Genomic DNA, 20,734 nt, shown 5'->3' with positions numbered 1-20,734 from the left:
TTGAGTGGGCTCAGTGAGTGGGCGCTCTGAAGGTGTGCTTGGCGAGTGCATTTATTGAGTGGGCTCAGTGAGTGGGCGCTCTGAAGGTGTGCTTGGTGAGAGAATTTATTGAGTGGGCTCAGTGAGTGTGTATGATGCGCAGGCTACTTGATTGGGTTTACGTAGACTTAAGAGCCTGGAGTGAGTGAACGTAAGTACTTACGCTCTATTTTCTTATCTATTATTGGTGAATTTTGCTTGAAAGGCCGTCAATGATTGGCTGATGAACTTACGATCACTTAACTTTTTTTTGAAAGTATAGGCCCTGGGCATCGAGAATGGGCTAGTAACAGCTCATTTATTGAATTTTGAGTGCCGTGATGAAGCAATACTAACTAATTCAGTATTATTTTTTTCAAAATGTTCTAAGCGCACATTGTGGGTGCGCAAAAATGCAAATATAATGACGATAGTTTGTGTAAGAGGATTGCAGGAAGGAAGCGGGTAATGGAATGAGGTCGTGGATTTGTGCTTAGCTGAAATTATTGGAGACCGCGAATTTTAAGGGAGTGCATTTGGCATTGATTGAAAGTAAAATGATGCCCGAGCTTGATTTTTGCCAAAATATCAATTGTTATAAACAGTTCTCCAAAAATTAACCAGATCAAAAACTCAAAAAGGGCATATTTTAAAAGTAAAACCGATTATTTACAGGTTGGATCAGACGGAGCTCGAAAAAAAATTGCTTCAGGCTGAGCAGGATTTGGCAAGCTTCAGAGCACAGCTTCTGAGCGCTTCAGAGCAGCTGCAGAGCAGGTTCAAGGGTGAGTCATACATCTTTTTCATATTATATATATATAAATAAATTCATATTTATAAAAACGATTACAATACAGTAATATTTCTATAAAATCCATTAATATTTATAACACTCATTTTAAATTCATTTACAATGGATACTGCGAAACTAAATATAAATTTTTTAACTTCTGTAACTTTATTTAAAAGATTTTTATTAACTATGATTGAACTATACTGTTTTGTCATGTCTTCGTACCTTTCATTACACGACACAAATTTTCCATCACTTGGAATAACTTGAGACTTTTGGGCCAACATTTAGTACGAGTTTTTGACAGAAATTTGAATAAATAATTTCCTATGTCACACTTTGTGAAAATTGAACTTGGAGTGTCGTAGACGAAAAGAGGCTCGACTCTAATTCTAATAAATCTCTGCGACATTGCGGTTCGCCTGTATGGTAGACTCCACTATTTGAGGTTTCCTTGGATTATTTGAAACAACGGACGATGCTTTGATGGGGATTAGTTATTATTTATCAGAGCATGACATCATCTTCAACGCAGTGCAATATACGAGGCATGTCTTTTAATGGGAGCGCAGCCGTGCACCACCAATTTTGTGCACCAATAAGCCCTGAATCGAACTCCTTGGATCTCTCCGGACATCCACCAATCAGCTGTGAACCACCCGGCCATGGTTGAACTATTATAAGATTGACCCATCAGAAGCCCATTTTTGCGGATGTAGTTCGTTGATCGCCTGTGACGTCACTGATCTCAGTGACGTCACGGGTATTAACCAATCACCGAAATGCGATCAAACCAGTCAACCAATCCGTCGTGGGAATGACGGGTTTGTTTACGTTTCTCGATCTACGTGGCGTAACAAGAAGGCTGAACTGAAAGACGGAACTTCTCGTGGGTCAACCTTATATAGGTAGTTCAACCATGCACTCGGCTTTGTCCTCCTCCGGCCTTGCATAAAACCCTCCGTGCACCACCAGACCGCTGATCGAATACGACTTCCGGGCATCGTTAAAATACGTTATTTTAGCTTCACTCATCTGAGGTTAGGTTTCAGTTGGCATAGTCTGTTCCAAAATTTATCGTCGTTCGAAGAGTGGCCGTTCGACCGAGGGCTGGTTCGACGCACGGCCTAGATATGATTGTCTAGAAGTGTTGAAGGCTACGTTCCGGAAGGCAGGAATCATGATGGTCCATTAGGATACGCACACGGTGAAAGCAGGTTTGCCCGCGCGGGCAACCTGCTCCAACCTGCCATAAGAATGAACATATGACAATAATGTAAGTGCTCATTGTGAAAACCTATACGAATATTCTTCTGTATTCTATGGTTTCAGGCGCCAGCCTGAGCAGGTAACCAGCACGCTGGCAACCTGCTTTCACTGCATGTGTGCGTACCCTTACATCCAGGGCAGTCAGTGGTGGTCTTTCGGCAGGCGAACCTTTTTTAAGTAAGAACCGTTTTGCCATTCCGCCGCCGCAGCGCTACGGTCGGCGTTCCGCGCATGCGCGCTGGTTACCTACATCTCTTGTCTACGCATAAAGCACTGACGCCATTACAGTCTGATTCTTTATTCTATACGGTGTTTACAGAGTGTTGAAGATGCCTCCGACAATCGTGAGTCCCGCTGATTGTGAAGTACGGGCTGTTATAAGATTTCTTAGCGCTGTAGGCGTAAAACCGATCGATATTCATCGCGAGATCGTTTAAGTTGACGGACAAAACATTATGGTTGATGGAATGGTAAGGAAATGGGTGGGAGCATTTAAAGATGGCCGCACAAATGTGCATGATGAAGAACGGAGTGGGCGTCCTTCGGTCGTTAAGATTTGGTGCAAAACGTGGATCTGGATCGCCCTGATCTGGCTCCCAGCGCCTACCAGTTGTTCCTGCACTCCAAGTAACACCTGGGCCGTCGGCGTCTTCAAGGCGATAACGAAGTCAAAACATATGTGATGCAGTAGTTAACGAGTCAGGCGGCAGAATTTTATCAAGAGGGTATTCAAAAACTGGTGTCAGGTTATGACAAGTGCCTTAATATTCACCGAAATTCGGTAGAAAAGTAGATTAAGGTACATGCTTCCATGTAAAAAATAAAATTATTGCGATATCTTTGCACGTGTTTTTTAATTCCAAACGGTATCTACTTGAAAAACATGCCGCGTATATGACCACAATGTTGGTAATGTTATAGTTTCCGTGCAGCATGGTTATTACCGAGTATATTATCTCAGATCAACTGGCGATTGGCGACTGCGTCAGCCACTGTCGGCAGCGTGCATGCGGTGGCAGGCGCGCTGGACAAAAAATGCTTGACTTTTTACATTAAATGCTTATCACATTCGTACATGTAAACCACAGTTTTCAATAAAATATCATTTCAGATCAACTGGCTGAAGATATAGCCGAAGTCGACAGGGTGCGCGCAGCACGAGACGCGCTGAAGGAGGCGCGTGCGGAGCTAGCGCAGTATTGCTGCGAGAGGCTGCAAGACTTCCAGCTTCAGCGATGCTTCAGCGTCCTGAGCCAGCTAGTTCAACAGATCAAACTGCTCGACAAGGTAATAGCTTCGATGGAAATATAAAAGAATTTGGTTTAAAGATTGATCGTCTTCCCACACGCTTGGGAGCGAACTTACTTCGATTTCTAGGCCAAAGTTGGATTGCTCGTTACCATCGTTGACTACCGCAACTTGTCCTCCATCAGTACTAACAAATAAATATTGTACCTCATACGTTCTACTGCAGCAGAGAGATTAAAAAATTCAAAGACACAAGTCTTTAGAAAAGTCTAACTTAAAAAAAATGTAGTCTTTTCCATTGGAGCATGGCTTCTTAAAAGTTGGGACAAAGTGTGTGAACTTGAGAATGGTAGAAGTAGAGACACGATATTTCAACACGGAGTTGATTGTTTTAGATTTTGATAAAAATATTTATAATTCCCCGTTATTTATGGAGAATGGTTTTCATCAGGCTAAAGTGCCCAGAGAATTCAATCGCAAATTTAACAGAATCAAACAACTTATTTTTTCCGCCTGCCGTGTGGTCAGTCACAAACTTTATCAGCTATGGCGGATAAATTACCATCTAACAAAAACATGGCAACGAATCTAACTTATCTTTAATTTTTATGCAACCAACACATTTTGTTACAGGAAACTGAAGACCAGCAAATTCAGAGGGGAAGAAATTGTCTGGCAAAAGTAAAGGCCCAGTTGGCCCTTGCCGCCAATTCCCGTAGCCGGACAGCTCTGTCATCCACCACTACCAGGACCTGCAGCTCCATTATAGATCCCACAGATGGGAGTACCACAAGTGTCTCAGCACCGCAGCAACCCATCCTACACTCTCAAGAAGCGAGCCCTCGGGAGAAATTAATGAAAGATTTCAATGCAGGACCACAACTTCAACCAGCAATTCGAGCAAGTCTGGAAGATGGCAACCCATCGACTCGTTCGCAAACTTTTTTTTTTCATCGTCTAAGCTCTAAATTAATATGATTGTTAAAGTGGACTGTGAAGTTCATATTGAAAGTTCATTGCGACAACACTTCTTCTCGCTGCAAATTACCGCAATAATTTAACCAAACTTTGATCTCCGTTTCGCTATCCTTAGCACTTCCATTCAATGACCAGTTATTAAGATATATAGATTAAAGATGGATAAGATTAATACATGCTATGAAAATACTACTGATGCTACTTGCGAAGCTTTGTTTGAGGCTTGTTTTTCAAGTCCTGAAGAGAAATACGTACATGTAGCTCATGAATATCGAACTTATCGTCCAAATATTCAGAGCCTGACAATAACACTGAGTTTCTTCATGTAAAGAATTTCTAGCTCATTAAGGAAACCATAATTTTTTTCATTTGTTCACTTGCTATAGGGAAATACGCATCTCTGCGCAGTTGTCAGCACTGTTCATGAAGTTCCCGGATGTACGGGGTTGGTCGAGGGAGGTGGGAGGAATGAGTCCTATTAAATTACCAATTAAAGTTTAAAAATCACTGCCAACCGCCTTATTTTTTGTACAGTAATGGGTACTTGAGTACCCATAGAGCAGTGAAGGTGACTTTCAGGTGCCATAGGAGTTGGAGGTGCTTAAGCGGTCCAAATTTCTTGAGGTGAGATTTTACATGTATATACACGACACAGCAACAACGCTCTGGCAGTGGAAGCTCTGTGCGTTTAATCTTTTCCATGGATTGTAAGTTGATTTTACAAAGTATATTGGCTGAATTTGCGTTTATCATAAGTTGTATAGAATACTGATTTTTTCATGATTATGACGACGAGGTTCTTCATACAATCGACTGACGATTGTGAGCGGAGATGGTGGTGGTGGGAAAGTAGGTTAGTTATTATTGATCAATTTTCCGCCAATCATTGCGTTCCGTCGTACTTACAAATCCGTCATTATCTTTGACTACTTTGAGATTACATTATTTTGCTCTGTACATCTTTAAGCATGTTCAATTTTACTCCTGATTTCATAAAAATGCCGTGCCTGTGAGAAATTCTATTGCTTCTTTGAAGAAGTTGGGATCATTATGAGACAAACACTCCAAATCTCCAATTCTTAATTTTCATGCCTGTACTTTGTAATTTGGATGATGAAAAAATTTGTTTTAATATCATAAATAAAGTGGTTGTGGGAAAGTATGGAGAAATTACAGGAAATATTGCATCACTAATCTATTTTTGTTGCTATGAAAAATTAGATTTGCCTAGTTTCATTGTTATCCTAGTAGTAGTACACTAGTAGCTAGTAGCATAGTGGCAAACAAGTGATTTTTTAGAAACAGTTCATTATTAATTTCCTCATTTACTCAAGATTTTGACAGATTTCTTATGTATGATATTCTGGTATCCAAGATACTTTACTGGTCTACTAATAGCACTCAAAAATGAACTTGAGGAAGAGTCTAAAAAACTCTCTGATTTGCCATTATGGCTAGTAGTCATTGTGATGATCTATTTCTCTAGTATTCTCTATACTGTTACTGAATTTGCTGAAAGAGTTGCAAAGAGGCTACTGGTAAGAACCATTATACCATGCCAAATAGAAGGCATAATTGGTAAATATGTCTGGTGCACTTTATACCTAATTTATATAATATAGTGCTAATGAACTACAACAAAATATTGGAATTGGATGCATGCTGACTGCTGACCTCTGGTCATGACCTTTAAATTGGTCATACATGCTGCATAAAAGCTCTTTCACTAGTATATTAACAAAAAGTTCAATTAAAATATATTTACTGCTATCCTAAAATAAAAAAATAAAAGATTTTGTTATGCAAAATCCTAACAATACAGAAACAATGTACTAAAACTTTCAGCTTGGTCACCTTTGTCTTCCCACCCTGAGCACCCTCCCCTCTCTCAACCCTCCACTCCTCAAGACCCCACTCATATCATCCTCCTCCTCTCACTCATCCTCCACATGTTCTCCAAATATCTCTTCACACTCTTAGACATAGCCGCAGTTGCTTAATTAGACAGACCCACAATAATTGCCATCCACTCTTCATTTGCTCTCTCATACCCCACTTTGTTAATATCACCTCCCTCATTCAGAATCACCTCCATCGTAGACTGTCACACTCTCTCATGCGCCCCCACATTCCATCAACAAGTGCTCCTCAGTTTCCTTCTCATCCCCATCACATAGAAAACATTTATCTTCCCTCCTTTAATTCAACATGTATGTACATCCTTTCCCTCCATTCCTTGCTTCCACACCTTCAGCCCATAGTCTTTCACTTGCTTATTCATTTTTCTTTTCCACTCTTTTTAAGTTTTTCCTCCCACTCTATCGCAATCACACCCATACAGTCACCACCCATTCGTCTTTTGGTTCAGCGCCAAGCAGGTCCATGTTGCACCCAAACAATAGCCATATTGGCGATTGCCAATAAGATTGACAAAACCACTATAGTTTGCACTCAGATTTTTCTTTTCTGTGTCATTCAGTTGTGTAGGGCAAGCAGGATATACAATTAATGAAACAAAACAGTTTCCAATTGGTAGATGAGAAAAAAACTACATTGGATACCATTTCATTTCAAAAACATAACACAACTACAACAGAAACAAATAGCAACAAAACAAAATCATAAACGTTGGCCTAAGGCACCCCAGTTGACGGTTGTCAGTTTTTGCTGGTTACAGTTCAAGCTATATAGTTAGGATATGAAGTAATGTTTCAATGTAATGTTCAATGGTGGACAATCATTAGGCTATTTGCTCTCATGTATGGTGGTGTAAAGCCCATAATATTTATTTGCTGTTCTTTGACCTCGAGAGGTGAGATAATGTCATGGGCTGGTTACGGATAACATGCTTTAATCTGTGTGTGATGTGTGGTTTTACTTGAATATGCTCCATTCAGGATTGATTGGTGCACAAAACTGGTGGTGCATGTATTGTAATCGTGTAACAATAAATGATGGATAGACAATGGATAATAAAGTTTCATATAAAGATTTCTTCATATTTGAGAGTCCTGTTCAGCCAGCTGGTTTATCCAAACATCACTTAGATTCTTTAATTTGAGTCTCTCCTACTTTATATTTGTCTATAAACCCTCATCTACACCAGTTAAGAGATAATGGGTAATATTTTGCTGGCCGACTGTTTTCTAATTGATCTATTCACTTGAAGAAATCATTGCTTTTATGTCTTTTTACTGAAATTTTTTTTGATACTTTCTGTTTTGCTAATCCTGTCAATTCCTCTATGCTGCCTTTTGAAGCTAAATATTCAAAAACATGGGAAATTTTATTAGAACTTTTGATGTTACAATTGACGTCCATGAATTGAGGTTGCTGATTTAGATGATAATTTTTACACACTTACAAAGAGACGAGAAATGTTGGGTTTAAATTGTAAAACTAGTGTTGAGTTTTACGAGCACTAGTTTTACAAGCATTGACAACCTAATTAGGTATATCAATGAAAATGACTGATGGTTGTTGCTCATTAGGTGGTACAATCTTATACTCATTTTTGATTAAACAATTATTAACTTCTTTCATTATTTTACTTGAAACATTTCTCAATATTATGAGTACATTCTTTCCCATAAAAGCTCCATTAACTAGTTAGGTTTTTTTCAGATGGTTGAGCAACACTTTTGTTTGCGGTGGAACAATTACCGCACCAACATCACCGCGGAGTTTGAGGTGCTCAGAGAAGGCGAACATTTTGTTGACGTCACACTTGCGTGCGATGGACAGCAACTCAAGGCCCACAAAGTTGTCTTGTCTGCATGCAGCCCTTACTTCAAAGACCTCTTGCAGGTGAGCTTTCTATCTAAAGACTAGTGGCTATATTAATAAACCAGGAACAAGAATAACATGTCTCACAATTACCACGTATAAAACTCTTCTTCTAAACAATATGATCTGTATTAATTCCTGCAATTTTTGTCTCGTTTTATTTACATTGGGTAGCCTCTATCTAATGAGCCTCTATTTCTATCTAAAGACTAATGGCTATATTACTAAACCAGGAACAAGCAGAACATGTCTTGTTATTCCCAGATTATTGTTATTCTACAAGCCTCTATCATGGCATCTGGTTCAAATGAACTTTGAGGGCACGTCACACATAAGATGAGTTGTAAAAAATTAATTGAAAAATATACACATAAGATTAATTAAAAAGATCTAAAATTTGTCTTCCAAACAATTTGATCTGTATTAATTCTTGTGGTTTTTGTCGCATTTTATTTACATAGGGTAGCCTCAGCAATCTATAGATATAGGCTTTGAACATAGATTTCTACTCATTCAATTATATCCTTGTTCTGGTTAAATTTTACATGTAGTTCAAGCTTGGACTGAATTACTTAAGCTATGTGGCAATGAGGATGTAACATTGAGCTTCAATACATATTGGCAGAATGCAATGAGTGAAAGAGCTTTTTCCATTACATCCTGTTACTCTTTATGCTGCTTGCTAGACCAAAAGATAGTAAGCTCTGATGCATAAGGAAACCTTAAATTCATTCTAACACAAAGCAGGACAGTTTATTCAAAATGAATGAATATCATAACATGTAAGCTTGTTATTACTGGATTTTGCTGTTAATTGACTTATTTTATACATTAGGTTAGAGTTGATTTCATGTTATAGCTTATATCCAGTCATGCTTGGGAGTATTATGTGCATGTAGCAAACTTTTTGTGTTTACTTTGTCAATTTATTGATGAAGCAAGTAGCAAGTTACTACTTTGTCAATTTATTGATGAAGTAAGTAGCAAGTTACTACTTTGTCAATTTATTGATGAATTAAGTAGCAAGCTTCTTTCTTCTGTGCCATTTATTAAGCAATTCATTGACTGAATAACATGTTATGTACAGGGCAACCCCTGCAGCCACCCCATCATCATCCTGCGTGATGTTGGCTACGTCCACATGCGGGGCCTGCTGGAGTTCATGTACGCAGGGGAGGTGAACGTATCACAGGCACAGCTTGGGGCCTTCCTGCGCACTGCTGAGGCCCTCAAGGTCCGAGGCCTTGCAGAAGCCCCGGCCCCACCCAGCTCAGTGCAGCAGGTGGCAGCGGCTGCAGCAGCTGCAGCAGCCGTCACCAACTCTGTTGTAGACTTGCTAGCTCTCAACTCATCTATAGGAAGCCTGCCTCTGGGTTCACTCTCATCCCACATGCCGCCTTTGGTCGGCTCGTCTTTACACTCCAATGCTTTACTGGACTCCAGCAAGCGGCAGTGTAGTCCTGCGTACTCGCGATCATCTGGTAGCCTTGGACTTATAGACACCAACACCAAGTGTGAAGCAGCCAGTAATGATGAACATGAGCCGTTGCCTCTCACGGTCAACAATGACACTAAAATAAAGGAGCGATGCTCTCCTCCACAGCGCTGCAATAAGCGCTTGAAGTACAGCAGCAGCAGAGAACCGAGTCCAGATTCTCCTACTCGCTCCTATTACCCCAGTAATGGCTCCTCCGCTGCAGTCTCCTCAGACTCCCGAGCTCTGCCTACTCCTGACGACGATGCTGACGCAGGAGACGAGCAGCTCGCACATGACCTATCCTCCAACTCCAGGAAACGTCACCTCAGTGGCACTGTAGCTTCTCATGGGGCCAACGCTAACGGCGGGGACCTGGGGGTGCATACATCCAGGCCTCCTTCTCTCGCTCCTTCCTCCCCTCCCTCACATCACATGCAGTATGTCTTTAAGGTGAGACTCGGGCTAGCCTTTGAGGTGAGACTCAGGCTAGCCTTTAAGGGGAGACTCATGCTAGCCTTTAAGGTGAGACTCGTGCTAGCATTAAAGGTGAGACTCATGCTAGCCTTTATGGTTAGAGAGTAATTCCCGTATAATACTTTTTTTCTCTCCTCAGGAATTTAAATTTCTTGAAATTATCTTATCCAAGTTCACTCTGTATAATCATGATCTCTGTAGATCATGATTCATAATGGCTATTGATGAGCTATTTTCACTCTATATTCACCTGAATATTGGTACATGTAAGCGATATTGTTAGCGATTGATTAGTTATAATTAGGTATTGAATTCGTCTTTAATCTAAAATATTTGTTCGTCTAAAGCTTTCGTGTAATTGAATATCTAAGATATGATTTAACTGACGAGAATTTGGCTCATTTCTGTAGTATTGAATTATTAGGAGAATTATGGAAATATTAATTCATAATTTGAATGTTGCCGGAAGTTTTAGTATTTTGAAGACAGAGACCCGTTACAGAGACCCGGACTATATAGCTACTGTGTACTGTAGCTGTGACGCGTACTGTGATATCTGTGTAAATCGCTACTGTGATATATGTGTAGTTACACTATATATACGATACCCTATGTTAATATCTCTGGAAAATGTCTGGAGCACTTGCTGTATTTGCCTGGCATTATGTATAAGTTTACGATTGTTTTCATTTTCATTTTGAGCACAATTTAAGAATTTCCTGTCATTTCATCGTGCAAAATTATTTCAACCATGTGGATTATTCCCTGTTGACAATGTTGATAGAGTTTAATGCTGGCTTGTGTTTAAAAGCTAGGCAGATACAAAAGCCCATGGTATTGTTGTATCGAAAATATCATTATGACAAGACCGACGTAAAATATGAATAATTGCGAGGTGGGCATTAAAGATGTATAATGGCAAGCCCTGGCTGGCCCGACGACAACAACAGCGTCGGCAGCGACGGTGAACTCGACCCCCACGACCCTTCCGCTGACAACGGGGGGCCCTCGTTACTCATACCGGGCCTGAGGGTACCTGCATCGGGAGCAGGTCCTCCCTCCAGCATGGCCCTGCAACAGCCATCATCGTCTCCCCCGTCATCCATGCAGCAGCAGCAGCACGCCATGCATCGCCCTCCTCCATCACAGGAATCTCATCTGGCCGGTGAGTTATAACTTTATTATCGTATTATTAATCAAATCTTGATCTGCTCGCGTAGCATTCACGTCTTGATTGTTCAACGAGTATATTCCATAGCATGGTTCCTATGTATTTTAATTATCAGAGATCTTAAGTGATGAGGTTTAGTTGAAATAAGTGGAGATGGTGGGAGAGAGTTCTATGCTACAGCCTGGACACACGAGGCTAGAATTGAGCTGACTAGAGCGCAGTAATTTCATTTATTAAAGTGCAGCAAATGAATGATGCAGATGCTTTATATAATTTCTCGAGTCAAATTATTCGTTATAAGCTACTATCATAAAGGCGGTATTTACTGTAAAGGAACTCTATTTTTACGAAGAGGTTACAAACGCTGTAAGATTTATATACCTAATTTAATGGAATTTTCGAGGAACTAGCAGCTAGAACCTCTACTGTTACTCACTCTTGCGTTGCAGAATTGCATCCAGAACTAGGAGGAGTTATAACCAAAAAAGGTATTTACACACAAACTAACGTAGTTTCTGCTTATTTTACATCGTCGTTTATGGACAATTCCCCCAGAGTTTACTACACTCTCTGCGTCTATGCGTTGACGAATATTGAATATTGAGTCCGATATGAGCAATATCGTTATGGTCGGCTCATTTCAGCATTCGAACAATAATTCATAAATAATTTGTTAGGGACTTCTCAATGCAGCGAGTGTTGGTGCTATTGATTCGACGTTTTGTCCGAAAAACAATTGGGAAAGTCAAAGAGAAGCATTTCTAGAATTACTAGTCATTCAAGCCTTGGTTATGAAATAAATTGTCGGTTTTTCAGACTGGGATTTGAGTAATGGGCTCTTCCAAGTTGTAAAGGAGTTTGTACTTTTCTATGGATTGAGTATTTTTTTTCTGTCGAGGGGACACACTTATAAATTGAGCTGCAAATGAGTCGTATCGACCAATTACAGATTGTTCAATTGTTTTATATTAATTGTGGGAACAAACTGTCAGGGACTGATAAGTCTTATATTGAAAAATTGATAATTATACAACGCAAGTGTATGATATAAAGTAGTGTATTCATTACAAAAAGATACATTATTTTCGTTCAAAAGCTTTAATCAAAACCTGAATGAGAACAAATTTTTATTTTGAGTTCAATATGTCGACGCCCTTCGCCACCAAAGGACATATCCAAATAGCCGTATCCTGTAAACTGCATAGATCTGTTCGTCTCTCCCGATGCTTAGTACTGTCGTTCAGGCGTAGTGACAGATGAATAAATTATTATCCTAAATATCTTGTTTGGTGCTTTATTTCACGTGTGGTCTAGGTTCGACTGTATGTGAGTTACTGTGCTTGAATCTCTGGCCAGCTGCCTAAAATTCTCGAATGTATTTCTCGAAAGCAATACCAAATCGCCCTCGCTTTTGTTTGTGTTTAATCGAGGGGAACTTTGGAAACTCGGTTTGATGCTCAATCCAGGGATCGTGTTCCGCAGTGCTCAAAAACTTGGGGACTTTCTTGGTGTTCAAATAGAAATGCTCGAGGAAATTGTGAGCCAAAATATTCTAAATAATTATGTCGGCCTTAAAATAACCTTTTTGTTCTAAAGACTGCAATATTTAAGCGTCTCGACCTCAAAGCAGTGTTATTTTGTATTGTTATTCTTGATAATATCACTTTTTAATTTTTTTTCACTAAGTATTTTGCACAAGACCTTTTAAAATCTTATAGACGTGAATGCTCCGTGGATCAGAGATTATATATTAAGGTAACCCATAAGATGTTCACCCATTCGCCTGGCTCTTGCATGGGTTATTATGAGAGCTACGTTCGCATCGTGGCAAACGAATTCTGTGGCTCAACCTTACATCTTTACTCTCTAGCCTTGTGGATTCTCATCTTAAGAACTTTGATTTTATTAGTACACAAATGCTAATGTATCCGTGATGTATCGCGACTAGTGCACTTAGTGACATAAATCAACATCTGTAATTTAATCCAAAAGTTTGGAACTATTTGATGCGTTTTTTAATTAAAAGATTGACTATATTCGAACGATATTTTGTGTAAGAAATGCGAAGAAGGTTGCCACAACAAGTTCAGTTTGCCTCCATGCTCCGGCTTGATATATCTTAGCACGGGACGTCGCCCATCGTTCATCACTGGAAATACAAATTTTTTCGTCGTGTCAACGTCTCGTATGACGTTACTTTTTTGTTTTATTTAGGCAGTTGAAGCACAGAGTGAAGCAGGCACTTTACCACGTTATTTTACTGCCTGATCTTACTGCACGAGTTGTGAAATGTTGTTTTTCCGCGTGCTGTGGGTTCGTCGTTATATTGTCTCATTACCTGATCTTGGGTGAATATCCGATCTTGAAAATCGCCGTATTAATTTGTGGAGATTAAGCTCTGAATGCGAATTAGTTTGTTGCTGGACATTTTACCAACCAAGACAAACATTCGATTAATCCTTGTTACATTTTGATCTGTACATGAAATTTGAATGGGTTTGCGAAGACATTAAATTCAGCGCTATATATATGCATCAGTTGAGCAGCACGCTCTTAGTTGCTTTCAATACGGGCCATCTGTGTTTAATTTGGAGCACTTTTGATATTGCCTTACTTGCTCGGCATTTGATGTTTACTTTACGAAGTGAATTTTAATTGAAACTTAGGAGCAGTTTATAGAACTTAGCGTGCGCGGTAAACGACCTTTACTTGAATATCGACGAGTGGCCTTTAATCGCTAAATAAATCGCCGACAGTAACCCTGCTTACCAAGACTTTGCATTGACAAGAATCGCATTGACCACGGTTAATATATCGGTAAACAAAATGACCGTATTTATGTTAGCGCATGCTAAGGCTGATGGACCAAAACATCGCAGCGTTGCGTCAGCATATGGAGCGTAGTGCGTCATCGTGCTGATGGATGATCGAGGCCATTCCATGCCTGTGTGTTTTGCTTCGCCCGTTGCAAAGTAAATTGCCACCAAGTCCGTAATTACATGTGGTCTAGTGGGTTGGATATCTCACTATCGTCCCGGTGGCCTGGGTTATATTCCCGGCATGAAAGGACGATTTGAACGCGAAGCAAGTGGACGGTTCTGCCCAGAACTCATTAAACTTGATTATCTAATTATGTTGCAAAAAGATTTTCATTTCACACTACTGAGTTATTTATTTGCCAATTGAAGTTATAACTGTCTCTTTCAAGAATCTTTCCACTATGAAATGAAGCCAAAAGTACTGTTCGTTCGACGCATCCTTGGTTTAGCGAATTTCTTACATTTACTTGACACAAGGAAATGAAACAATGCCCGAATTGTGCAGGTTTTGTTTTTCATTAATGAATAAGCTTTGTGTAGGTATTCTGTTAATCGAGAGCGGAACAAATTTTCCAACCGTTTCAAGTTTTCACTCATTATGTTGGAGCGTATGCTAATCGGGTACCCTCCGGTGAATTTTTGATATTTTACACGGATATTTAAGTTATTGTGTTCATATAGAAGCGAGTTTTGGTTGCTGTCGAACGACTGCTGCAAATTTATTCCTTCTTGTCGTTTTGCGGCTACAGGTAGATTGTTTTTCATCCGGCTTATAACATTTTTTTGGCGTTATCTTGGGAAGGAATTACTGCCAATGTCTGAGTACGTTTTTAACTCTTACTAAGGCCTTTTTTCAGTATGGGACTTATTCTGAAGGATTGAGACTGGCCTGAGACCAATAAAGGTGCTTATACACCAGGCGAATAGTTGCGTCGACTAGTCGACGCAACTAAAATTTGTGATGATTGACGTCTTCGGAGGCAACATAGCTAGTGCATTGCACGCAGAGCAACTCCAGTTGTTTTGAAGCAGTCGAGTCACTGAGTCACTCTAGTGTGCCCAGTAGCGGCTGGGCCTTCATGCTGAGGACAGCTGCGTCGCTCTCTCACTTGCCCACTGTAGCGCGCACAGCTTTGGAGCTCTCGCTTGCCTACACCGTGCACACACCTTACTCGACAACTCCCTACGTCGCACTGGCGCACTGTACTGAAAACACTCTCCGTGTATTGGCTCTCAGCCTGCAAAACTGTAGTCGACTTAACTAATCGCCCCTTGTATAAGCACCTTATGCCACATGATTGGGCCTCAAAACTGGCGTGCGCGTTTCCACTCTACGCTCATATACTGGGATCGAGACTGAGTTCCATCTGGGCTACCGTTCTCCCGCGCGCGACATTTCAGTCAGTATATTGGAGCGTCAGCAACACACAACCTGCTTGGACGGAAGTCACAGAGACACTCCCGCATGCATGCGGCTCAATCATAGTCAAGATTGAACGGCGTTTGACTCGCCGTTGCGACAGTCTCATGGTCCGGACTGCCTCAGTCTGGACTGAAAAAGACAGTTTTTGAGGCGCCAGTCGTGCAGAGTCTCATAGTGGAAAAGGGCCTTTAGTCGCGCTCAAGGCTTGGCTTATTACGGAGTCCATAGGAGGCGAAGGTGACTATTGCGATGCATTTCATAACAGAAAACGCTACCTTGGATCGAAACAGCCGTCTTGAGTTGCTATCTTGGAAAGCTGTGGCAATCGGTTTTGAGCATTCCTTTCAAATTTAGCCCGGGATGTGAAAATTGTCCTCGCTTGCCCATCGAATAATTGATATTCAGCTGTTTTTCGAGCGTGTCAGAGGTTTCAATTGAATAATATTTGTAGAATAAAATGGCACCAAAATACTCAAGTTCTTCAGTACTAATTACGCTAATATGTTTCGTTTGAACATAATTAAATTGATCTGTCGGAAGTCCTAGCTTCTTTCTCGTAAAGGTTAAGAATGATGCTAATTTTGTGGAATAGATTATAGTGCTCTGATACTTTTTTATTCAAACGATGCAACGCTCTGTTGTCTCGTATGCAGCGCTCTGTTGTCCCGTACGCAACACTCTGTTGTCTCGTATGCAGCGCTCTGTTGTCTCGTATGCAGCGCTCTGTTGTCTCGTATGCAGCGCTCTGTTGTCTCGTATGCAGCGCTCTGTTGTCTCGTATGCAACGCTCTGTTGTCTCGTATGCAGCGCTCTGTTGTCTCGTATGCAGCGCTCTGTTGTCTCGTATGCAGCGCTTTGTTCTCTCGCATGAAATGCACGAAGCGATGTGGTGAAATCGTTATCGATTTTTAAGTTCGCCAGTTGACGGGCTGTTATTTAACTCAGTTTTATTTTCCTGCAACATTCATGAATATTATTATTTTTTGAAATTATTTTCAACGTACCGTGAAGTTAATTATCGACGTTCTTGCTAAGATGGTACGTGTCATCCCACTTGCACCAGCTGAGTCGCACTCATCTTCTCACACAGGACAACGCACTCGTGTCAGTGCACTTGTGTATCAACGAATTCGTGTATCAACGCATTCGTGTCTCTAAGAATTCGTGTATCAACGCATTCGTGTCTCCACGAATTCGTGTATCAACGCATTCGTCTCAACAAATTCATGTATCTACGAATTCGTGTATCAACGCATTCGTGTCTCTACGAATTCGTGTATCAATGTATTCGTGTCTCAACGAATTCGTGTATCAACGCACCCAAGTTCATTGCAAGTTCCTATTCGTGGTTTCTCCTCCATGGGTCAGTCTGATTTGTTTCAAATTCAGACACGGTTTCGTCTTGTAGGTTCATGCACTCACTTGCCTTTCTTATGCTATTTTGTTTGAAGTGTTTTTAATCTGAGTATTTCATGTATTTTTCATCCCGGAATGATTCTATCAATGCTGGTTCTACTCAGCTTTGGGTGTTATAAATATACATCACAAATAGTTTTACAGTGATCCCACCTAACAGATTTTACATTCGCCTATCAAATGTCGTAGCAAGATTTATTGTGAATGCCGCTTCTTGTTTGCAGAATATATCGTACGTGACATCAATATTACACAACGCTCGGCTTATTCTATTCCATTCTATTCTATTATTCTGCACATAGATACAAAATTATTTCGTCTTCGTCGGTAGGAGATTACCTTCCCTTTTGAGCCGACTTATAGTGCGGTGCAAGATAAGCTTGCTTCATCATTAGTCATTACTTTTCCGATAAATTCAAAAAAGGATTCTTAGGCGCCGGTTTTTTTACTTCCGAGAACATAATTCTCCGTGCAAGACTTTGAATTTTACAGATTTTTCTGAGGAAATGTTATGTTATTAAAAGAAATGTGCAAGATTGGACTGGACTGGAAAACTCGCGTCACCAAATGTTTGATATATAACTTGGAATTGTACTACTCTCTTCCTCAGTATGTTTGGGTTCAACACAGTAGTATAGCTTGTGATGCTCGCGAGTGCATGTTGTGTTTCTTTTCTGTTGAATAGCACAAACACATATCACGAATTGTTGTTGTTGTTCCAGCGCAGCTTATGTGTTCTATTCTTTTAATGAGTGTTGCACATGTAGACGTTGTAGTGCTGCTTCTGAGTGTTGGGTTACGGTATATGTGCTATGTAGAAATGCTACAGGTGTTCTCTGTAATTGTTCATCTCATGGCCTACATATTCATGCCTTACTTCATGAATGCTAGACGCTCATTGTAAGTTTTAGTGTATATTTTCATGCCTATGAAGTATTTAGTACCTAAAAAGCCCCCCCGCTAGGCATTGATAAATTACTGTTGAAATATTTTTTCTCATCACGCCATTTCATGCAACTCAGTAACACCGATCTCGCTACTGAATAATATACATACAAACTTTAATTCTGAAGATCATAACTGATTAATAAAAAAATGTTGCTTTGTTTTCTATTCGGTTTCAAGGATTACTTTGGCTTGCGTAGAAGTGTTCTACTACCTTTTTCGAAATTTCATTAGAACATAGGTCAAGAAAACTCTCCTATCGACCTTTCTTCAACCTGCCACGATAATATATATGGTTGATAGAACACAGTATATAACTCCCGTTACTTTCCTTCATACCTCTGATTTGATTTTTTAATTAAAAATTCGACAAGGAATATGAACACTTTGAAGCAAGCTTGAGTGAGCCTTGCATTGTAACAAGATCACGTCAAAGCCTTAGTTATTTGTCCCATTATGATCTCACTTAGCAGCTTCAGGCTGTCTCATCACTATGGTCACTTAATCAACTTAATAATACATAACTTAACAGTACCACTACTGAAAACCAACCAGTAACTCTTATTTGCGATATCTGATCCAGTAACTGCTACTAAACTAAAATTATTTCTTTTCAAACGGGATATGTGATTCTACTAAAAATTCACCTAATCAATGTTGCTTCCCGGAAATTATTAATTGACAAATCAATAATCATCTGAAAAGGTTTCGGTGCACAACTAATGCAGTTGAGATGAAGTGGCGCGTTGAGCTTTTGTTAGGTGTTAACAAAAAGGCCTCTTAGTTAACTACAAGATGTAGCGGCTCCTTCTCTCTATCTGTCTCTGTGCAGTAATGCCTTGGCTGGTCTTACGTGCCTTAATTGTGGCTGATGGCTTTTTTTTCTTTTGTTCCTTCTGTGCAGGAATAATGCGCAGCTTTGAACCGCTGCCCTGCCCCATCTGCAAGCGATCCTATAGCTCGCCCGGCAACCTCAAGCAACACATTGAGAACATTCACATGCCTACTTCTCAGCCTAGCTTTCAATGCCGTATTTGTAACAACAAGTTCAAGAGTAAATGGTATCTCCATAAACATCTTCATCGCGCTCATCATATCAGGGGCAGAAAGGAACCTTGATCCATACTTTATTAACTATTCTGCTGCTTATAATAATATATTTTATTGCATGCTTTCTAACCTTGAACCTAACTTGTATGACCATTGATCATCCATCCTCATTTTGTCTTTTTGTTGTTGTTGCTTATGTTGTTATTAGTTTTCTGTTATTATATTTCCTGGCTTGGGTTGTTAATGTGAATGCATCCTTGCTCGTTCAGGAACTCTATCCTGTTGAAACTTTTCTCTTTGTTTACTTCCCAAAAGGATTCTGTTCGTCAGTCTATCCTCAATCTGGCTCACTGCAAGGCGACTGTTCCCTTCAGATCAATCGAAGAAAGGCTCTTTAAAACTTGTACGTGTCAAGGAAGACGAGGTGAAGTGAAACTAAGAAATTATGCTTCATAGTATCTCAGATACAACTTTAAATATACTCGGTGATTTGATTCAGATCAATTGATGCAAGGCTCTTTAAAACTTGTACGTGTCAAGGAAGACGAGGTGAAGGGAAACTAAGAAATTATGCTTCATAGTATCTCAGATAGCACTTTAAATATACTCGGTGATTTGAATCAAGGCGTTGTAAGTCTATTGAGCAGAATTTGAGACAAAATTCTCCCTAGTGTGATCGGTTGAGCCACTTTCCTGGTAATCCTGGCCTTATCTATCAATTTCTTGTGGAGGCTCAGAATATAATGTGTAATATGTAGCAATATTCAATTGATGTTAAAGCAACAAGCACAAGTTAAAGGTCATGTTTAATCATTAATTTTACCGAAGTTGACTCACTGGAGGTTTTAATTAAGTTACTTGATGGAATCGAGGGCAATGAAGAGAAGTGATATATCATTGGCGACATAAGAAAATGACATGAGATTGTTTGATTTATGTCAGTTGTGCAATAAAAATTTGTGATCTATCTAAGGTATCGGCGCTCAGAGGTTCACTGCATACATTCAATTTAAATTCTGTCGAAATAACTAAAATACTCTTCATAAAATTCCTGTGAATACAAATTTTTTTATTTATATAAAAATGCAACAATTTTAATAGAGAAATGTTATCTTACATCTATTTATTTTACTTAAACTCGAATATAGCCTTTGTTTGTTGTTTTTGTTATCGTCGCGTCTCTCGTTTTGCTGTTAGGTAAACGTACAGCTGTCCTCGGGGCTAATACATGTCAGGCCAGTAACGAAGTATACCGGATACTTACCGAGATTACTTACGCATCGCCTTGCTTTTCGGAGCAGCTTTAAAATAAGACATTAGAAAAATGTGGCTGGTCTTAATGTGTCTGGGATTGTTGGTGCTGGAGCGACCGCAATACGTGGCAGCTGCCACGACATATTTTGCACGTGGATGCGTCAATGCTCTTACAGTCGAGTACGAACCATACTTTCAAAACTCGCTAAGTGAACGTAAGTACTTACGCTCTATTTTCTTATCTATGATTGGTGGATTTTGCTTGAAAGGCCGTCAATGATTGGCTGATGAACTTACGATCTTTTAACTTTTTTTTGAAAGTATAGGCCCTGGTACCCCTAACTCAGTCCTGCTTCTGGAAACTAACGTTGAAACCTAGGCTATTTCCTCCTGTTATTAACACGTATCTTTCACTTGTTGGCTTCCTATGGCCGTTTATATCCCCTTTAAGTGTTATCCTTCTTTTGTACGAATTTTACAATTGGTACTTTCGTTTGTTCGAATTTTACAGTTATTACCTTCGTTTATATGAATTTTACTATTGAATCCATAATTGTAAAGATTTCGTCGGTGAAAACTTCATGTTCATTTCGTTGCACATATGAAACCAACT

The 20,734-nt window shown here is 39.8% G+C and overlaps 1 protein-coding gene across 1 annotated transcript; it reads left to right on the top strand.

Moving 5' to 3' along the window:
• Window positions 1-4,697: 4,697 nt before the first annotated feature.
• Window positions 4,698-19,805, top strand: LOC108671507 (broad-complex core protein-like). Its single transcript, XM_047882219.1, has 5 exons — window positions 4,698-4,930; window positions 7,931-8,113; window positions 9,180-10,006; window positions 10,952-11,208; window positions 18,722-19,805. The coding sequence occupies exons 2-5, from the start codon at window positions 7,931-7,933 to the stop codon at window positions 18,934-18,936; spliced, it is 1,482 nt and encodes a 493-aa protein (XP_047738175.1). The 5' UTR covers window positions 4,698-4,930; the 3' UTR covers window positions 18,937-19,805.
• The last annotated feature ends 929 nt before the right edge of the window (window positions 19,806-20,734 follow it).

Source organism: Hyalella azteca, unplaced genomic scaffold (assembly GCF_000764305.2).
Source record: "Hyalella azteca isolate HAZT.00-mixed unplaced genomic scaffold, Hazt_2.0.2 contig9922, whole genome shotgun sequence".
NCBI classification, from domain to species: Eukaryota; Metazoa; Arthropoda; class Malacostraca; order Amphipoda; family Hyalellidae; genus Hyalella; species Hyalella azteca.
This window is presented reverse-complemented; position numbering and strand designations above follow the sequence as displayed.